Below are 13361 nucleotides of genomic sequence, written 5' to 3' on the forward strand. Positions count from 1 at the left end.
TCTGTCATTGTGTTTCTGCGCTTGCCGTGCTGACACAAAGCCTTATGCCACGGTAGGCCCGGAACCCAAACCGGCACCGGGCGGCACGCGGGGTCGCCACACATCTGTAAGAGGTCACTGAGCTTATCGTCGAGTCACGCGACATGACTCTCGTACCCGATGACGAGCGTGACGTCATTAGCGTGACCAAAAACAACAACGGATGAATCAAACAGAGGTTTCTGCGGCTCCTTCCTGGCTTGGAAATCTGGGACACGCCCAGATCCATGGCTGTCCTCGCACAAGTGTGGTTCTGTTACGGAAACACAACAGTTGAGACAGCGCTCAACTTTCAGTTCTGGCATTTTCTCTCATTCTGAACTGTTGCTAATGTTTAAATCCTCTTCAATTTTCCAAAACCCCGACTCCTCCTCCCGAGCCACCGTGGTGTTAACGCTTCACACAAGCAATGCTTTGTCTCCATGTGGATGACTTGTTTTTCTTTTTCCATTGTGTTTTGTTGGATTCCATCCATAACAGGCATGTGTTCAGATCTCCCTCAACCGCCATCTCTGGCATTCTGTATCCCATGGCATCATGTATCCCATGGCCATTGTAAATACACTGATGTATGCAGGGGCAGTGGAAGTATGGGTCAGGATATAGGATGTACTTTTTTTGTCTTTTTGCACTAATGTATTTAGATTGTAGCGTTAATTTTGTGTGTTGTTATAGCACCACATTGCCGTAGTATTGTTAACACTTGTTTGCATGTGACATGATGGAGCAACAGGTTTAGAGGCAGCGTAGGCCGAAACACTGAGACTGTAAATGTTAGGAAGACAGAAAGCTGTTTCTGCAGAGGCTACTGATGGAGTAGCGCTCATACCTGTGGGCTTTTGTGTGTGTGTGTGTGTGTGTGTGTGTTGACTGTATACATGTTTTGATTGTCTGTGTCTACATATATGTGGTGTGTGTGCATGAGGACATATGTTTGCACGTGTGTGTGTGTGTGTGTGTGTGTGTGTGTGTGTGTGTGTGTGTGTGTGTGTGTGTGGGCGCGCACGCATATGTGTATTTTCATCCACAGAAGCTGAGGAGCTCTACCAGAGACGGGTGCTGACTATAACGGGCATTTGTGTGGCTCTGTTGGTGGTTGGCATCGTTTGTGTGGTGGCATACTGCAAAACCAAGTACGTGTGTTAACAGATGAGTTGCTATCTATCACAGGGAGGCTCGAACCCTCACAAGTAAGCAAAGCAAACGGGCAGTTATGGTACCAGAATGAAATATATGCCCACCTACCATGTCCAAATGTTTGGATGGCACGGTGGCACAGTGGTTAGTGCTGTTGCCTCACAGCAAGGAGGTCCTGGGTTCGAACCCCGGGGTTGTCCAACCTTTGGGGTCATCGCGGGTCGTTCTCTGTGTGGAGTTTGCATGTTCTTCCAGTGTCTGCGGTGGGTTTTCTCCAGGTGCTCCAGTTTCGCCCACCATCCAAAAGACATGCTTGTTAGGGTTAATACTCCTGTCTGTGCCCTTGACTGGCATGGCAAGAAGAACTGGAGTTGGTCCCCGGGTGCTGCATGGCGGCTGCCCACTGCTCCTAGCTACACAGCTAGGATGGGTTGAATACAGAGCATAATTTCCCCACGGGGTTCAATAAAGTTTCTCAAAATAAAAATTAAAAAAAATAAAAATAAAAGACGTATTATGGAGTATAACACTAGGATCAGAAGTGAAGGACAGGACTTATTTGCAAAAGAAATACTTGCATGTTGAAAAGTCCTGCTAAGTGGTTACAGCCACCTGGTTTCACAAATTCAGAATTGAATTGCCTAATTATCAAACATTCTCATGGTAAAACGTGGCAAAGAGTGGGGGGGGGGTTATAAATGTCTTAAGACAGTTATCTGCTGTTGACAGTTGACTTGTCTTTTTGATGTCTTCATCCCTGCAGGAAGCAGAGAAAGAAAATGCAGAGCCACTTGCATCAGAACCAGAACCAGTGCGTGGAGCAGCCCAACCGCATGCTGGCCAATGGCCCCAACCACCCAGGGCCTGGACCTGAGGAGATCCCCATGGTGGATGTGAGTCAAACAGCGGCACGCATGAAAATATAACCGCTTTACCTTGAAAATATGTGATGAACATCCACCAACAACCCTTTGCTTTCATCTGGGACATGCTAGAGAAGGAGCAGGTTTAGGTGTGTGAGTTACAGATGCTTAAGGCAGGGCAGACACACTGCACATTCTCTATAGCAGTGTTTCCCAACCCAGTCCTCAAGGTCCCCCCAACCTGCAGATTTTCTTTTCAACCCTGATAAGGTACCTGTTTGTAGTTATTCAACCAATCAGCAATGAATTATGTCAGATGTTGCACACCTTGCATAATTAAGTGCTGTGAGATGATTGGTTGAGTAAGTACAAGCAGGGCTACCTATGCAGGGTTACGATGAAAATCTGCAGGATAGGGGTTCCTTGAGGACTGGGTTGGGAAATGCTGCTCTATAAGGAGGGAACTCTGTATACACATGCTGTATAGGCAGAAGATTCTGTATACACATTCTCTATAGGGAGAGAAATCTGTATACACATTCTGTATAGGGAGAGAATTCATTCTGTATACACATTCTCTATAGGGAGAGAATTCTGTATACACATTCTGTATAGGGGAGAATTCTGTATATACATTCTCTATAGGGGGAGAATTCTGTATACACATTCTCTATAGGGAGGGAATTCTGTATACACATTCTCTATAGGGAGATAATTCTGTATATACATTGTCTATAGGGGATAATTCTGTATACACATTCTCTATAGGGAGGGAATTCTGTATACACATTCTCTATAGGGAGAGAATTCTGTATATACATTCTCTGTAGGGGGAATTCTGTATACATGTTCTCTATAGGGAGAGAATTCTGTATATACATTCTCTATAGGGGGAGAATTCTGTATACACATTCTCTATAGGGAGGGAATTCTGTATGCACATTCTGTATAGGGAGAGAATTAATTCTGTATACACATTCTCTATAGGGAGAGAATTCTGTATACACATTCTGTATAGGGAGGCGATTCTGATACACATTCTCTATAGGGAGAGAATTCTGTATGCACACTATAGGGAGAGAATTCTGTATGCACATTCTCTACAGGGAGAGAATTCTGTATACACATTCTGTATAGGGGGAGAATTCTGTATACACATTCTCTATACGGAGAGAATTCTGTATGCACATTCTCTATAGGGAGAGAATTCTGTCTGCACACTAAAGGGAGAGAATTCTGTATGCACACTATAGGAAGAGAATTCTGTATGCACACTATAGGGAGAGAATTCTGTATGCACACTATAGGGAGGGAATTCTGTATGCACACTATAGGGAGGGAATTCTGTATACACATTCTCTATAGGGAGAGCTGCAACAGGCATGAGTCAGCATGGAGGCAACTGTCAAAATGCAGCAAAAAGGCAGAAATTGTGAATTTGAACAGATTTGTAGAGGAGAATCGGCAGGCATTCGGCTCAAGTATGGCAGCTTACAAATAAGTGGCGGCACAGAAGCAGGCACTCCTGGGTGTGAACTTTGTTGAGCTTGCACAGGTCAAACTGGTTTACTTCAATTTAAACCGCTTAAAAGTTATAATCTCAAACTTTTTCATGTAAAGAATGTCCGTTTCATTACTATCTATGTCCGGCTATGGAAAAACAACAATGATTCAGCTTACTCTGACTTGACTCTCTATTCATGAAAGCCTCTGCCTCTGGGAACTTTTGTGTTTCAAAAATCGGCGTCGGTATGACACTATTCGTGAAAAAAACTTCAGTCAGCAGTGTTTGGTCCACTGCAGAGGATAAGGTGGAACTTCTTCTCTGGTGGACCAGCCAGAGAGAACCACAGAGCCAAAGATACTGGTGAGTCTGGGTAGCGGAGCGGTCTATTCCGTTGCCTACTAACACGGGGATCCCCGTGTTACCTCCGGCTTGGTCGAGCGTCCCTACAGACACAACTGACTGTGTCTGCAGGTGGGAAGCCGGATGTGGGTATGTGTCCTGGTCGCTGCACTAGCGCCTCCTCTGATTGGTCGGGGCGCCTGTTCTGGGGGGAGGGGGGACTGGGGGGAATAGCGTGATACTCCCACTCGCTACGTCCCCCTGGTGAATCTCCTCACTGTCAGGTGAAAAGAGGCGGCTGATGACTCCACATGTATCAAAGGAGGCATGTGGTAGTCTGCAGCCCTCCCCAGTTCGGCAGAGGGGGTGGGGCACTGGGACGGCTCAGAAGACTGGGGTAATTGGCCGGGCACAATTGGGGAGAAAAAGGACAGGATTAGGAACGAGTATATCAGAGGCACAGCTCAGGTTGGACGGTTTGGAGACAAAGCAAGAGAGACAAGATTGAGATGGCTTGGACATGTGTGGAGGAGAGATGCTGGGTATATTGGGAGAAGGATGCTGAATATGGAGCTGCCAGGGAAGAGGAGAAGAGGAAGGCCAAAGAGGAGGTTTATGGATGTGGTGGGAAGACATGCAGATGGCTGGTGTGACAGAGGAAGACGCAGAGGACAGGAAGAGATGGAAACGGATGATCCGCTGTGGCGACTCCTAACGGGAGCAGCTGAAAGTAGTAGTAGTAGTAGTAGTAGGTGTATTAATTGGGGAGAAACCCCCCCCCTCCAAAAAAAAAGATACTAGTGAGAGAGTTGTCTAATAGAGTGGAAATCTCGACATTGCCACTTTAAGAATGTTTACTTTTTCTGTTGGCTAAATGCCCCCATGCCTGTTTCCTCTGTGTGCTCCAGTACATCTCCAAGAGCATCCCCACCACTGAATGTGTGATCAGCCACGGAGCGGAGGGCGCAGGCAACTATGCAGGCAGCCGGATGTCCACCCGCTCCCACCACTCTTCCACTGCCTCACATGCTTCCAGGTACAACAACCCCCCCCCCCCCAACCCACACACACACACTAAAGTATGTTCATCTATGTGTTTGTACTCGTGAACACATACATCCAGTGTCTCCCTTTTTCCCCTCCATCTCTCTTTTTCTGACTCTCTCACACACCAACATACATATTTTATCTCCTCTTCACCCGTGCCCCCTTTTCTGACCATTTCCTCCGTGGTTACTTCACGTTTTGCCCGCAATACGTGCACACATACACACACACATACACAAAAACACACAAATACACGTCATGCAGACACGAGGAGCAGACTTGGAGCATGGAGCGGACAGAGAGTATGAACTCAGACTGCCAGTCGGGGGGTCTGTCCAGCTCGGTGGGAACCAGTAAGTGCAGCAGCCCGGCATGCATGGCGCGGAGGGCCACCCACTGGGGCTGCGCGACGTCTGGGCAGGGCATGCAGTACGGAGACTCCTACGACTCGCTGAGGGACTCGCCTCACAGTGACAGGTATACGAAGGAGGACCCGGATGTCAGAAGGGTCTTTGTCGTTTTATCTCCTTTCACTATGCGTTGCTGTTGGCTTTCCGTCGTTTTTGCCTTCTTCTGCTCTCCGTTACACATTCTCTCTATTTCCAAGTCACAAGTTGAGTCTTACTTTCATTCCGGCTACCAGGCTAAATTAAGCCACTATGTTAACACTAGACTATTTCACTCCTACCTAAAACGACCATGGGCGGTCAAAATGACGGCCGGTTTTTAAACTCTATATTCTGTCACGATAAATACCCAGTTGGGATGTTAACGCATTACATATGTTAGCGTGTCTGTTGTGAAACTAACTGACACGAAAATAAACATTTGAACAACGTTAAGAGTATTTTTTAAACCATTTAAAATGGCCGCCGTCCAACGCCTGTAAATCCTGCAGCGCCTTGGCGGTAGTCATGGTGCGTCTGTAACCAGACATGTTGCACATCATCACACAGCAAGTTTAGACTATTTCGCTCCACTGGAGGGCGCTGGTGTGTTTCTAGGACACAGCAACGAACTTCACGAAGGAAACGATGCGACCAAATGACGTCATAAATACTGACATGACGCGCACCATCACGCGCAAATTAGGAGACGGTCGTGTTGACCGTCCATGGTCGTTTTAGGTAGCGCTTATTGTAACTTGTTTTGGTGTGTGATTGATCTAAAACTAATTTTAATGCAAACATGTGCCATTTTAGGAGAATTCAGGGAGCGGCAGGTCTGCATCTACTTGTCATTTTTTTCCCGAAGTTGTTGAACTTCGAACATCCGAAACGGCCATAATGGCCGTCTTGGCCGTCCTCGTGCTAAGCCAGGCTCCGCACCACATTCTTTACTAGTCCCTGTTTGTACACGTACGGTACCGAGGTTGCTCCTCTGTCTCACCAGGTACGTGTCGGCGCTGACCACGCCAGCACGCCTGTCCCCGGTGGAGTTCCACTACCCCCCGTTGCCACCCCAGGTGCCCACTTTCCAGATCACCTCGCCCAACACAGGCCACGCCCTCTCCCTGCCCCCCGCTGCAGCCGCCTACCACAGAGAGGATGACCAACCACTGCTACGATGCCCTGATGTTAGGCCACAACGTGCACGCATGCTACACACACGTACACATACACCAACACATGTAGGGTATGCAAACACATATACAAGTGAATGGGCAGTGAACGTTTCACGGGCCACAGGGCTGCGTAAGAAGTTGGAGCGTTGCCTCTTTGTCACAGTTGAAGGACAAAGCGAATCGTCTTACTTCCTTAGTAGCAGATTGTATCACCATTATTATTATTTCAATCATCATATCTTGGTATAATCATGTAGACAAACGTAGTGCAGATATTTAATAGTCTGTAGAGGAACACTGAGTGGTAAATGTCAGACCTTTGCTGCAATACAGTGATATGAGTTGTGTTGAGCCAGGCTGCCGAAGGCCGATAACCTCCTCTGTGTCTCCATCCCTGTAGGATGGACTCTTATACCGGCAGCCCCGTCGCCCGAGACGACCCTACCTGACAGAAAGCACGGGCAGCCTACCGTCGAGCCCTTACCGTCTGCCTGATGACGAGGCCTACGAGACCACCCAGGAGTACGCCTCCTCGCGCGAGCCCATCCGGAGCAGGCGGCGTCCACGACGCAACCGCCTCAACGGACACGTGTCCCAGCGCGCCGCGGGGCTGCGGGACTACAGCTCGCAGAGCTTCAGTCAGTCAGAGGAGGAGGACGAGGACGAGGAGGAGGACGGCCACGGGGAAAGCACCCCCTTCCTCAGTATGCAGAACATGAACGTGGACCTGCCTGTGACTGTTTCGGGCCTTCGCTCGTCGTCGGGGGCCGACACACGGACTCACCGTGGGCTAAACCGGCCGGGGATCCGCAGCAACGGGCAGGGCCGGGGCGCCCAGTCACAGCGCTCCAAATCTGACAATATGCCCCTTTAAGACTCAGCCCCTTACCCCTCACCTTACCTGTATTACACCCCTTCCACCACCGCCCCTCCACCACGTCACACACACCCTGTCCCCGCCCCACCACACACAAGCAGTGGACTAGAGACCTGCACCTAGGAGAAATATTTTTATTTTGTATAACAGACAGATATTCTAAACAAATGAAATATTTATTTTCATTTCAGCAAAAATTGTCTACTAGCTAACAGCAAAGACTTTTTTATAAGGGGGGGAAATATTTATATGTAAAGTTTTTTGATTTACAGCATTACGAGCGACGAAAACATGAGAGAACAACGTGCCAATTTTTTCACGAGTTAGATAACTAGAATAATATTGTGGTGCCTTTTGCTGTATGCTGAAGTTGGAGGTCCCATTGAGTTTTTGTAGCCTTTCTTATAAAGACTTCTCGTTTTTATAGACCAATCCTCTTCCTTCCTCTTGCGTTCTTTAGGGTTTTTTTTTTTTTTTGCCTGATTTTGGGATCTTCCTGTTTTCGAACTGTGATATATGATTACGTCATCATGCAATATGAATTCCTCCTGTGTAAAAGGTGTCTGTTTACATGAGTATGATCAACGCGACGCGCTCGTTTCACAGGGACATTTACCACTGACGCAACCGGATGTGTAGGGTAGTTTTCTCGGGTCCGCATGCCACGTGCGGAGCTGGTTATTTTGTTTCGGTTTTGTCTCTCCCGCTGAACACACGTTGGTCATTTGTGTCTTTGTCCGCTGCCTGTCAGTCATGTGTTGTCTCAGAGAGCCCGTTTACACTTGGTTTTAAAATGCGGGGGGTTTTTTTGTTTTTGCGATCGGATCACAAATGGGCGGGGCTAAATGCGCGCGTAAACCACCAGCAAGTCGTTTTGTGACGCGGTCACGCCAACCGCGCGCCGAGGTGGTCTGGGCCGCATTTCACCACATGGCTCTTGTAGCGTAAACGCTGACGCGTGATTTTTTTTTCGTACCCGTTTTCCGGGAACTCTGCCTCTGATTGGCTAGTACTCGTCGCCTCCGTTGGTTAAGGTTAGGGTTAGCCAATCAGAGATAGAGTAGGGGCGGGTCTACCCGGGATCCAGGTGAACGCTCTCTCAGCGAGTACTGGTCAATCAGAGGCAGACTTCCCGGAAAACGGGTACGAGGAAAAAAAATCACGCGTCCCACCAACAAGGACGTAACCGGAAAGTACGTCATCAACGCAGGATGTGGAGGTTGTTTTGGGGAAAGCCGCTGCTTTTCTAACCCACTTCCTTGTTCGCCTTGTCCTGCGCTGTTCTGCGAGTCCCAGATGACCTCCAGCAGCCGCAGTAGTCCGTACCTGTTTATTAGTGCTTGACACACCTTCAAACGTTAGCTAGTCACAGCTAGTAGGCAAATCCGGCGCCTGGCCGAGGCCCTTTGACCTTGCAGCGGAAGTGACGTAGACGGTAACGACATCTTCTTCGGAGTAACGAAATCTGATCGCAAGTGGTCAGCGGGACGCATTCGGAGACGCGTAGTCGGCACAGGTGTAAACGGCAATGTGTCTCGCGGTCCACTTGGGATCCGGTCGGCCAAAACGCGTTTCAAGACCAAGTGTGAACCGGGTGCGAGTGTTAGGGGGGTTGTTTCGGGGAAAGGGATTTAACACTATAGAGAATCTTGCACGGGTGTTCAGGGCGGTGTCGCCGGTGGTTCCGGTGTGTCGGTGTCAACTCGCAGTCCGTGAACGCCGGCGATTCGCCGGTCGTCTCGCGTGCGCCTCTCGACAAGGCCGCGCGGTCTCGGTTTGACTTGACACGCCCCTCCCACCAGTCCCCGCGCCGCCAGGAAGCTCCGTTGCACCGTAAGAACCGCCCTCCTCTCCGTGAGCGGCCATTGGCCAGGGAGCTATCATTCCAAAACCGACCCAACCAATCCGGTTTGTAATCCAGCCTGACTCTGGCCTCCCGCGGACTGCCCAGACCCACCCACCGCCCGTTTCCTATGCCAGCAGTTTAGAGCCGCACTGTGTCTCAGGACTTACCCATCACATCACAGCCGAGAAAGACTCAACAAGCGGAGAGAAGCAGCACGCCGCCGCCCCTCAGCCACAGCCCAGTCCGCAGGCCAGAGCCCCATCTCCTCATCGCCCCGCCCTCCACATCTGTCCGTCCGCCGGTTGGTCCGTTTGCATTGGCGTGTCAACCGCGATGTACGGGAATTTGAATGTTGTTGTTTCGTTTGTTTGTTTTTGTTTTTTCAAGGCCGCGTGTGTGTGTGCGTGTGCGTGTGTGCGTGCGTGCGTGTGTGTGTGTGTGTGTGCTACTGCGCGGCTCTGACCAACGACGATGAAAACAGTATTAATGCTAATGAGGAGTGACGATGAAAACTATTAATGCTAATGAGGAGTGACGATGAAAACTATTAATGCTAATGAGGAGTGACGACGAAAACAGTATTAATGCTAATGAGTGACGATGAAAACAGTATTAATGCTAATGAGGAGTGACGATGAAAACCGTATTAATGCTAATGAGTGACGATGAAAACAGTATTAATGCTAATGAGGAGTGACGATGAAAACCGTATTAATGCTAATGAGGAGTGACGATGAAAACCGTATTAATGCTAATGAGGAGTGACGATGAAAACTATTAATGCTAATGAGGAGTGACGATGAAAACTATTAATGCTAATGAGGAGTGACGACGAAAACCGTATTAATGCTAATGAGGAGTGACGATGAAAACTATTAATGCTAATGAGAAGTGACGATGAAAACTATTAATGCTAATGAGGAGTGACGACGAAAACAGTATTAATGCTAATGAGGAGTGACGATGAAAACTATTAATGCTAATGAGGAGTGACGATGAAAACAGTATTAATGCTAATGAGGAGTGACGATGAAAACTATTAATGCTAATGAGGAGTGACGATGAAAACAGTATTAATGCTAATGAGGAGTGACGATGAAAACTATTAATGCTAATGAGGAGTGACGATGAAAACAGTATTCATGCTAATGAGGAGTGACAATGAAAACCGTATTAATGCTAATGAGGAGTGACGTACTCAGCGTGGTCGCGGCTCGCCGGAGGGGACAACCGTTGGCTCGGACGCGCCGGAAGACGCGCACGCGTTCACGCGCCGCGTAGGGCGCGAATTTGAGACCAACAGACTTTCTTCGCCTTCTTCCTTTCTTCCTTTCTTCCTTTCTTTTAATTCAGCTCACAGCCAAATGATAGTATACAATGATCCTGACTACTGCATCCTGACTGCATCTCTGTACCTTTATTGATCGAACATACTTTGCTTGGTCATATTGACTGAATGATCTGTTACGTGTCTGTCTGTCTGCTCGCCCTCCCCCTCCCCCTCCCTGTCCGTCCCCCCCCCCCCCCAATTAACCTTCCGGAAGCAACTAGCGCACGTGGGATAAAAGTTCTGCCCTCCTCGGAAGTAGTATTTCCTACCTTTACAGTGGCAGTTGTAGCTCCCGTCAACAACGAAATGGCGACACAACTCACGCATCGGTCCACTCTACAGGACGGGAGGAAGTCCTGTCCTTCACTTCCGGGCTACTGCGCATCTGGCTTTAGATAGAAGAGCTTCGCAAGGTCCTGTTAGCAAAACGCTAGAGTCAACTATAAAACACCTGAGCCCCGTATGTGAGCCACGCTTCAGACGAGCACGAGGCGTGTTTTTTTTGGGTTTTCCTCGAACGCAAGACGCGTGGATCACAGAAGGGGTCCTAGAGAGGGTCTTCCGAGCGAAGACGCCCCCCTCTGGCCAACTCGGAGGAGGTTGCTCGTAACCATACTAGGGACAATACAAGAAGAAGAAGGAGAAAAGAGAATTAGATGAATATGTTCGTTTTTTTTGTTGGTTTTTTTTTTCATGGCCCAAAAAGGTCAGGCTAGTTTTGTCTTACGATCACTGTAAACAATCTGGAATTTGCAACGTGGAATTACTGCAAGTGAGGGTAGTGTGCTTCTAGAGGTAGCTGAACTGTAACCCCCTACCCCACCCCACCCCCAACTAAACCTCCTTCTGATCTCTCTCTCCCTCCTCCACTTCCTCCTTCTACCCATGCACAACACACACTCACACATCTCACACAGACACAAACACCTGCTCAGAGATAATAAAGCACACACACGCACGCACACGCACACACACACAAGCCATGCACAACGCGAACCATGAGCTCCCACCACACTGACGTTTGTCAAGTCGTTGACCTTCGTCTTTTCTACCTTGCCAACCCCCCCCTTTTCTCCCTTCTTACCCCTGCTCTCCCCTCTTCCTCGTCTCACCCACAACCCCTGCATGTCCTAGTGGTACTGGTAGTTGGGTGCATGGAAGAAAAAAAGCAGCAAGCAAATCATTTTTCCACTTGGTGAAAATAAGAAAAAAAAAGTGTCTTCATTTTAACATTCAGCAATAAATCCCCTTATCTCATGTTCATTACTCTTGGAATATGCTAGAAGATTTTTTGCAAGTTTTATCAACAACATACTACTTGTAAAAGAAGAAAAAAAACCCTCCAAAACCACCCCTTCATATGAAAAATAAATCTTTATTCCTACCATTTTGAAGCCTCTCGTCCTTATGAGGATAAAACGTAATTCTTTGTTTTTGTAGTCCATATTTCTGTAAATCACGACAGGGATCCAAAGCTGGTACAATGCTCACACAGAGAGGGTACTTGGGGCAGCACGGTGGCCCAGTGGGCAGCACTGTGGCCTCACAGCAAGAAGGTCCTGGGTTCGAACCCCCAGGCCATCCCAGCTCCTTTCTGTGTGGAGTTTGCATGTTCTCCTCATGTCTGAGGTGGGTTTCCTCTGAGTGCTCCGGTTCCCTCCTACCATCAAAAAGACATGCATGTTAGGGTTAATACTCCTGCCTGTACCCCTGAGCAAGGCAATGGAAAAGAACTGGAGTTTGTCCCCGGGTGCTGCAGCTGCCCACTGCTCCTATAAGTGGGTTAAATGCAGAGAACACATTCATTGTAAAAATGCTATTTGTTATAAGAACACAATGTGGAATAAAGGGGCTTTCATTCATGATCTCTACTAACAGATCAAGTGAAGTAGCAGGAGCTCGGAATAGAATGTAACAAAAACACAAAAGAAGTGTGGTGTTTGACTGCAGACACTAGAGGGCAGTATTGGCTGGGTCTTCTGTCTGGCCTGCCATCCTGCTGCCAGAGCTCCAGAAACAGCTTATCACGTGCTCATCCCAACCCGGCTCTGAAGTCAACTGAAAGGTTGCAGGAGGTGAAAAGAGTGGGGTTGCACAAGGGAGCAGGTGAGAGAGAGAGAGAGAGAGAGAGAGAGAGAGAGAGAGAGAGAGAGAGAGAGGACATGGCTGGAGAAAGGTTAACACAGAAAACGCCCAGGTAAAATGACTACCCGAGCCCCACGTCTGCCTGTTTCAGAAGTGCTGATTTTAATGAACAGTAAATAAAAGTCAAGTCAGCTTTATCAGAAAGCAGTTTAGAGGAATAAAGGATCCAAAGGTCCGAAAGTACCGGAAACACAAACCAGTCACCAACATCACAAGGACGACTGGAGATAGATTAGGCAATGCCGCGTGTGGGAAGAAGTAAGTATACGCACGCACGCACGCACAAACACACACACACACACAGAAATTATTAAAAATGGGAGTAATCAGCTTTACTTCATAAAAGTTAGCCAAACCAAGGCAGAGATGAAATAATATCCATACATAAACCAGCTACCGAGGATGCACAAGCCAGGGTATTCTTAGTGCCGGAGGGTTGCGTCAGGAAGGGCATCTGGCATAAACACTTTGCCCAATCAAATATGTGGATCATAAATCAGATTTCCATAGTGGATCAGTCGAGGCCCGGGTTACCAACGATCAACACCGGTACTGTTGGCCAGCAGGGTGCCGGTGGAAACTGTGCTACTCTTGGGCGAAGGAGAAGGAGAAGGCATGCCCAGAGGCAGCGGGAGAGGAGGAAGGGTAGGAGTGTGCAGGAGAGAGT

At 48.3% G+C, this 13361-nt stretch overlaps 1 protein-coding gene across 1 annotated transcript in view; it reads left to right on the forward strand.

The window, feature by feature from the left end:
* Positions 1-7370, forward strand: part of nrg2b (neuregulin 2b) — an 84662-nt gene extending 77292 nt beyond the window's left edge. Inside the window, exons 7-12 of the mRNA XM_056275546.1 lie at positions 1070-1172; positions 1940-2069; positions 4794-4921; positions 5197-5409; positions 6325-6508; positions 6897-7370. Coding sequence (XP_056131521.1) covers positions 1070-1172; positions 1940-2069; positions 4794-4921; positions 5197-5409; positions 6325-6508; positions 6897-7370 — 1232 coding nt within the window. The remainder of the gene's footprint in view (positions 1-1069; positions 1173-1939; positions 2070-4793; positions 4922-5196; positions 5410-6324; positions 6509-6896) is intronic.
* Positions 7371-13361: the final 5991 nt, after the last annotated feature.

The sequence above is a fragment of the Lampris incognitus genome, chromosome 1 (assembly GCF_029633865.1).
Source record: "Lampris incognitus isolate fLamInc1 chromosome 1, fLamInc1.hap2, whole genome shotgun sequence".
In the NCBI taxonomy this organism is placed as follows: Eukaryota; Metazoa; Chordata; class Actinopteri; order Lampriformes; family Lampridae; genus Lampris; species Lampris incognitus.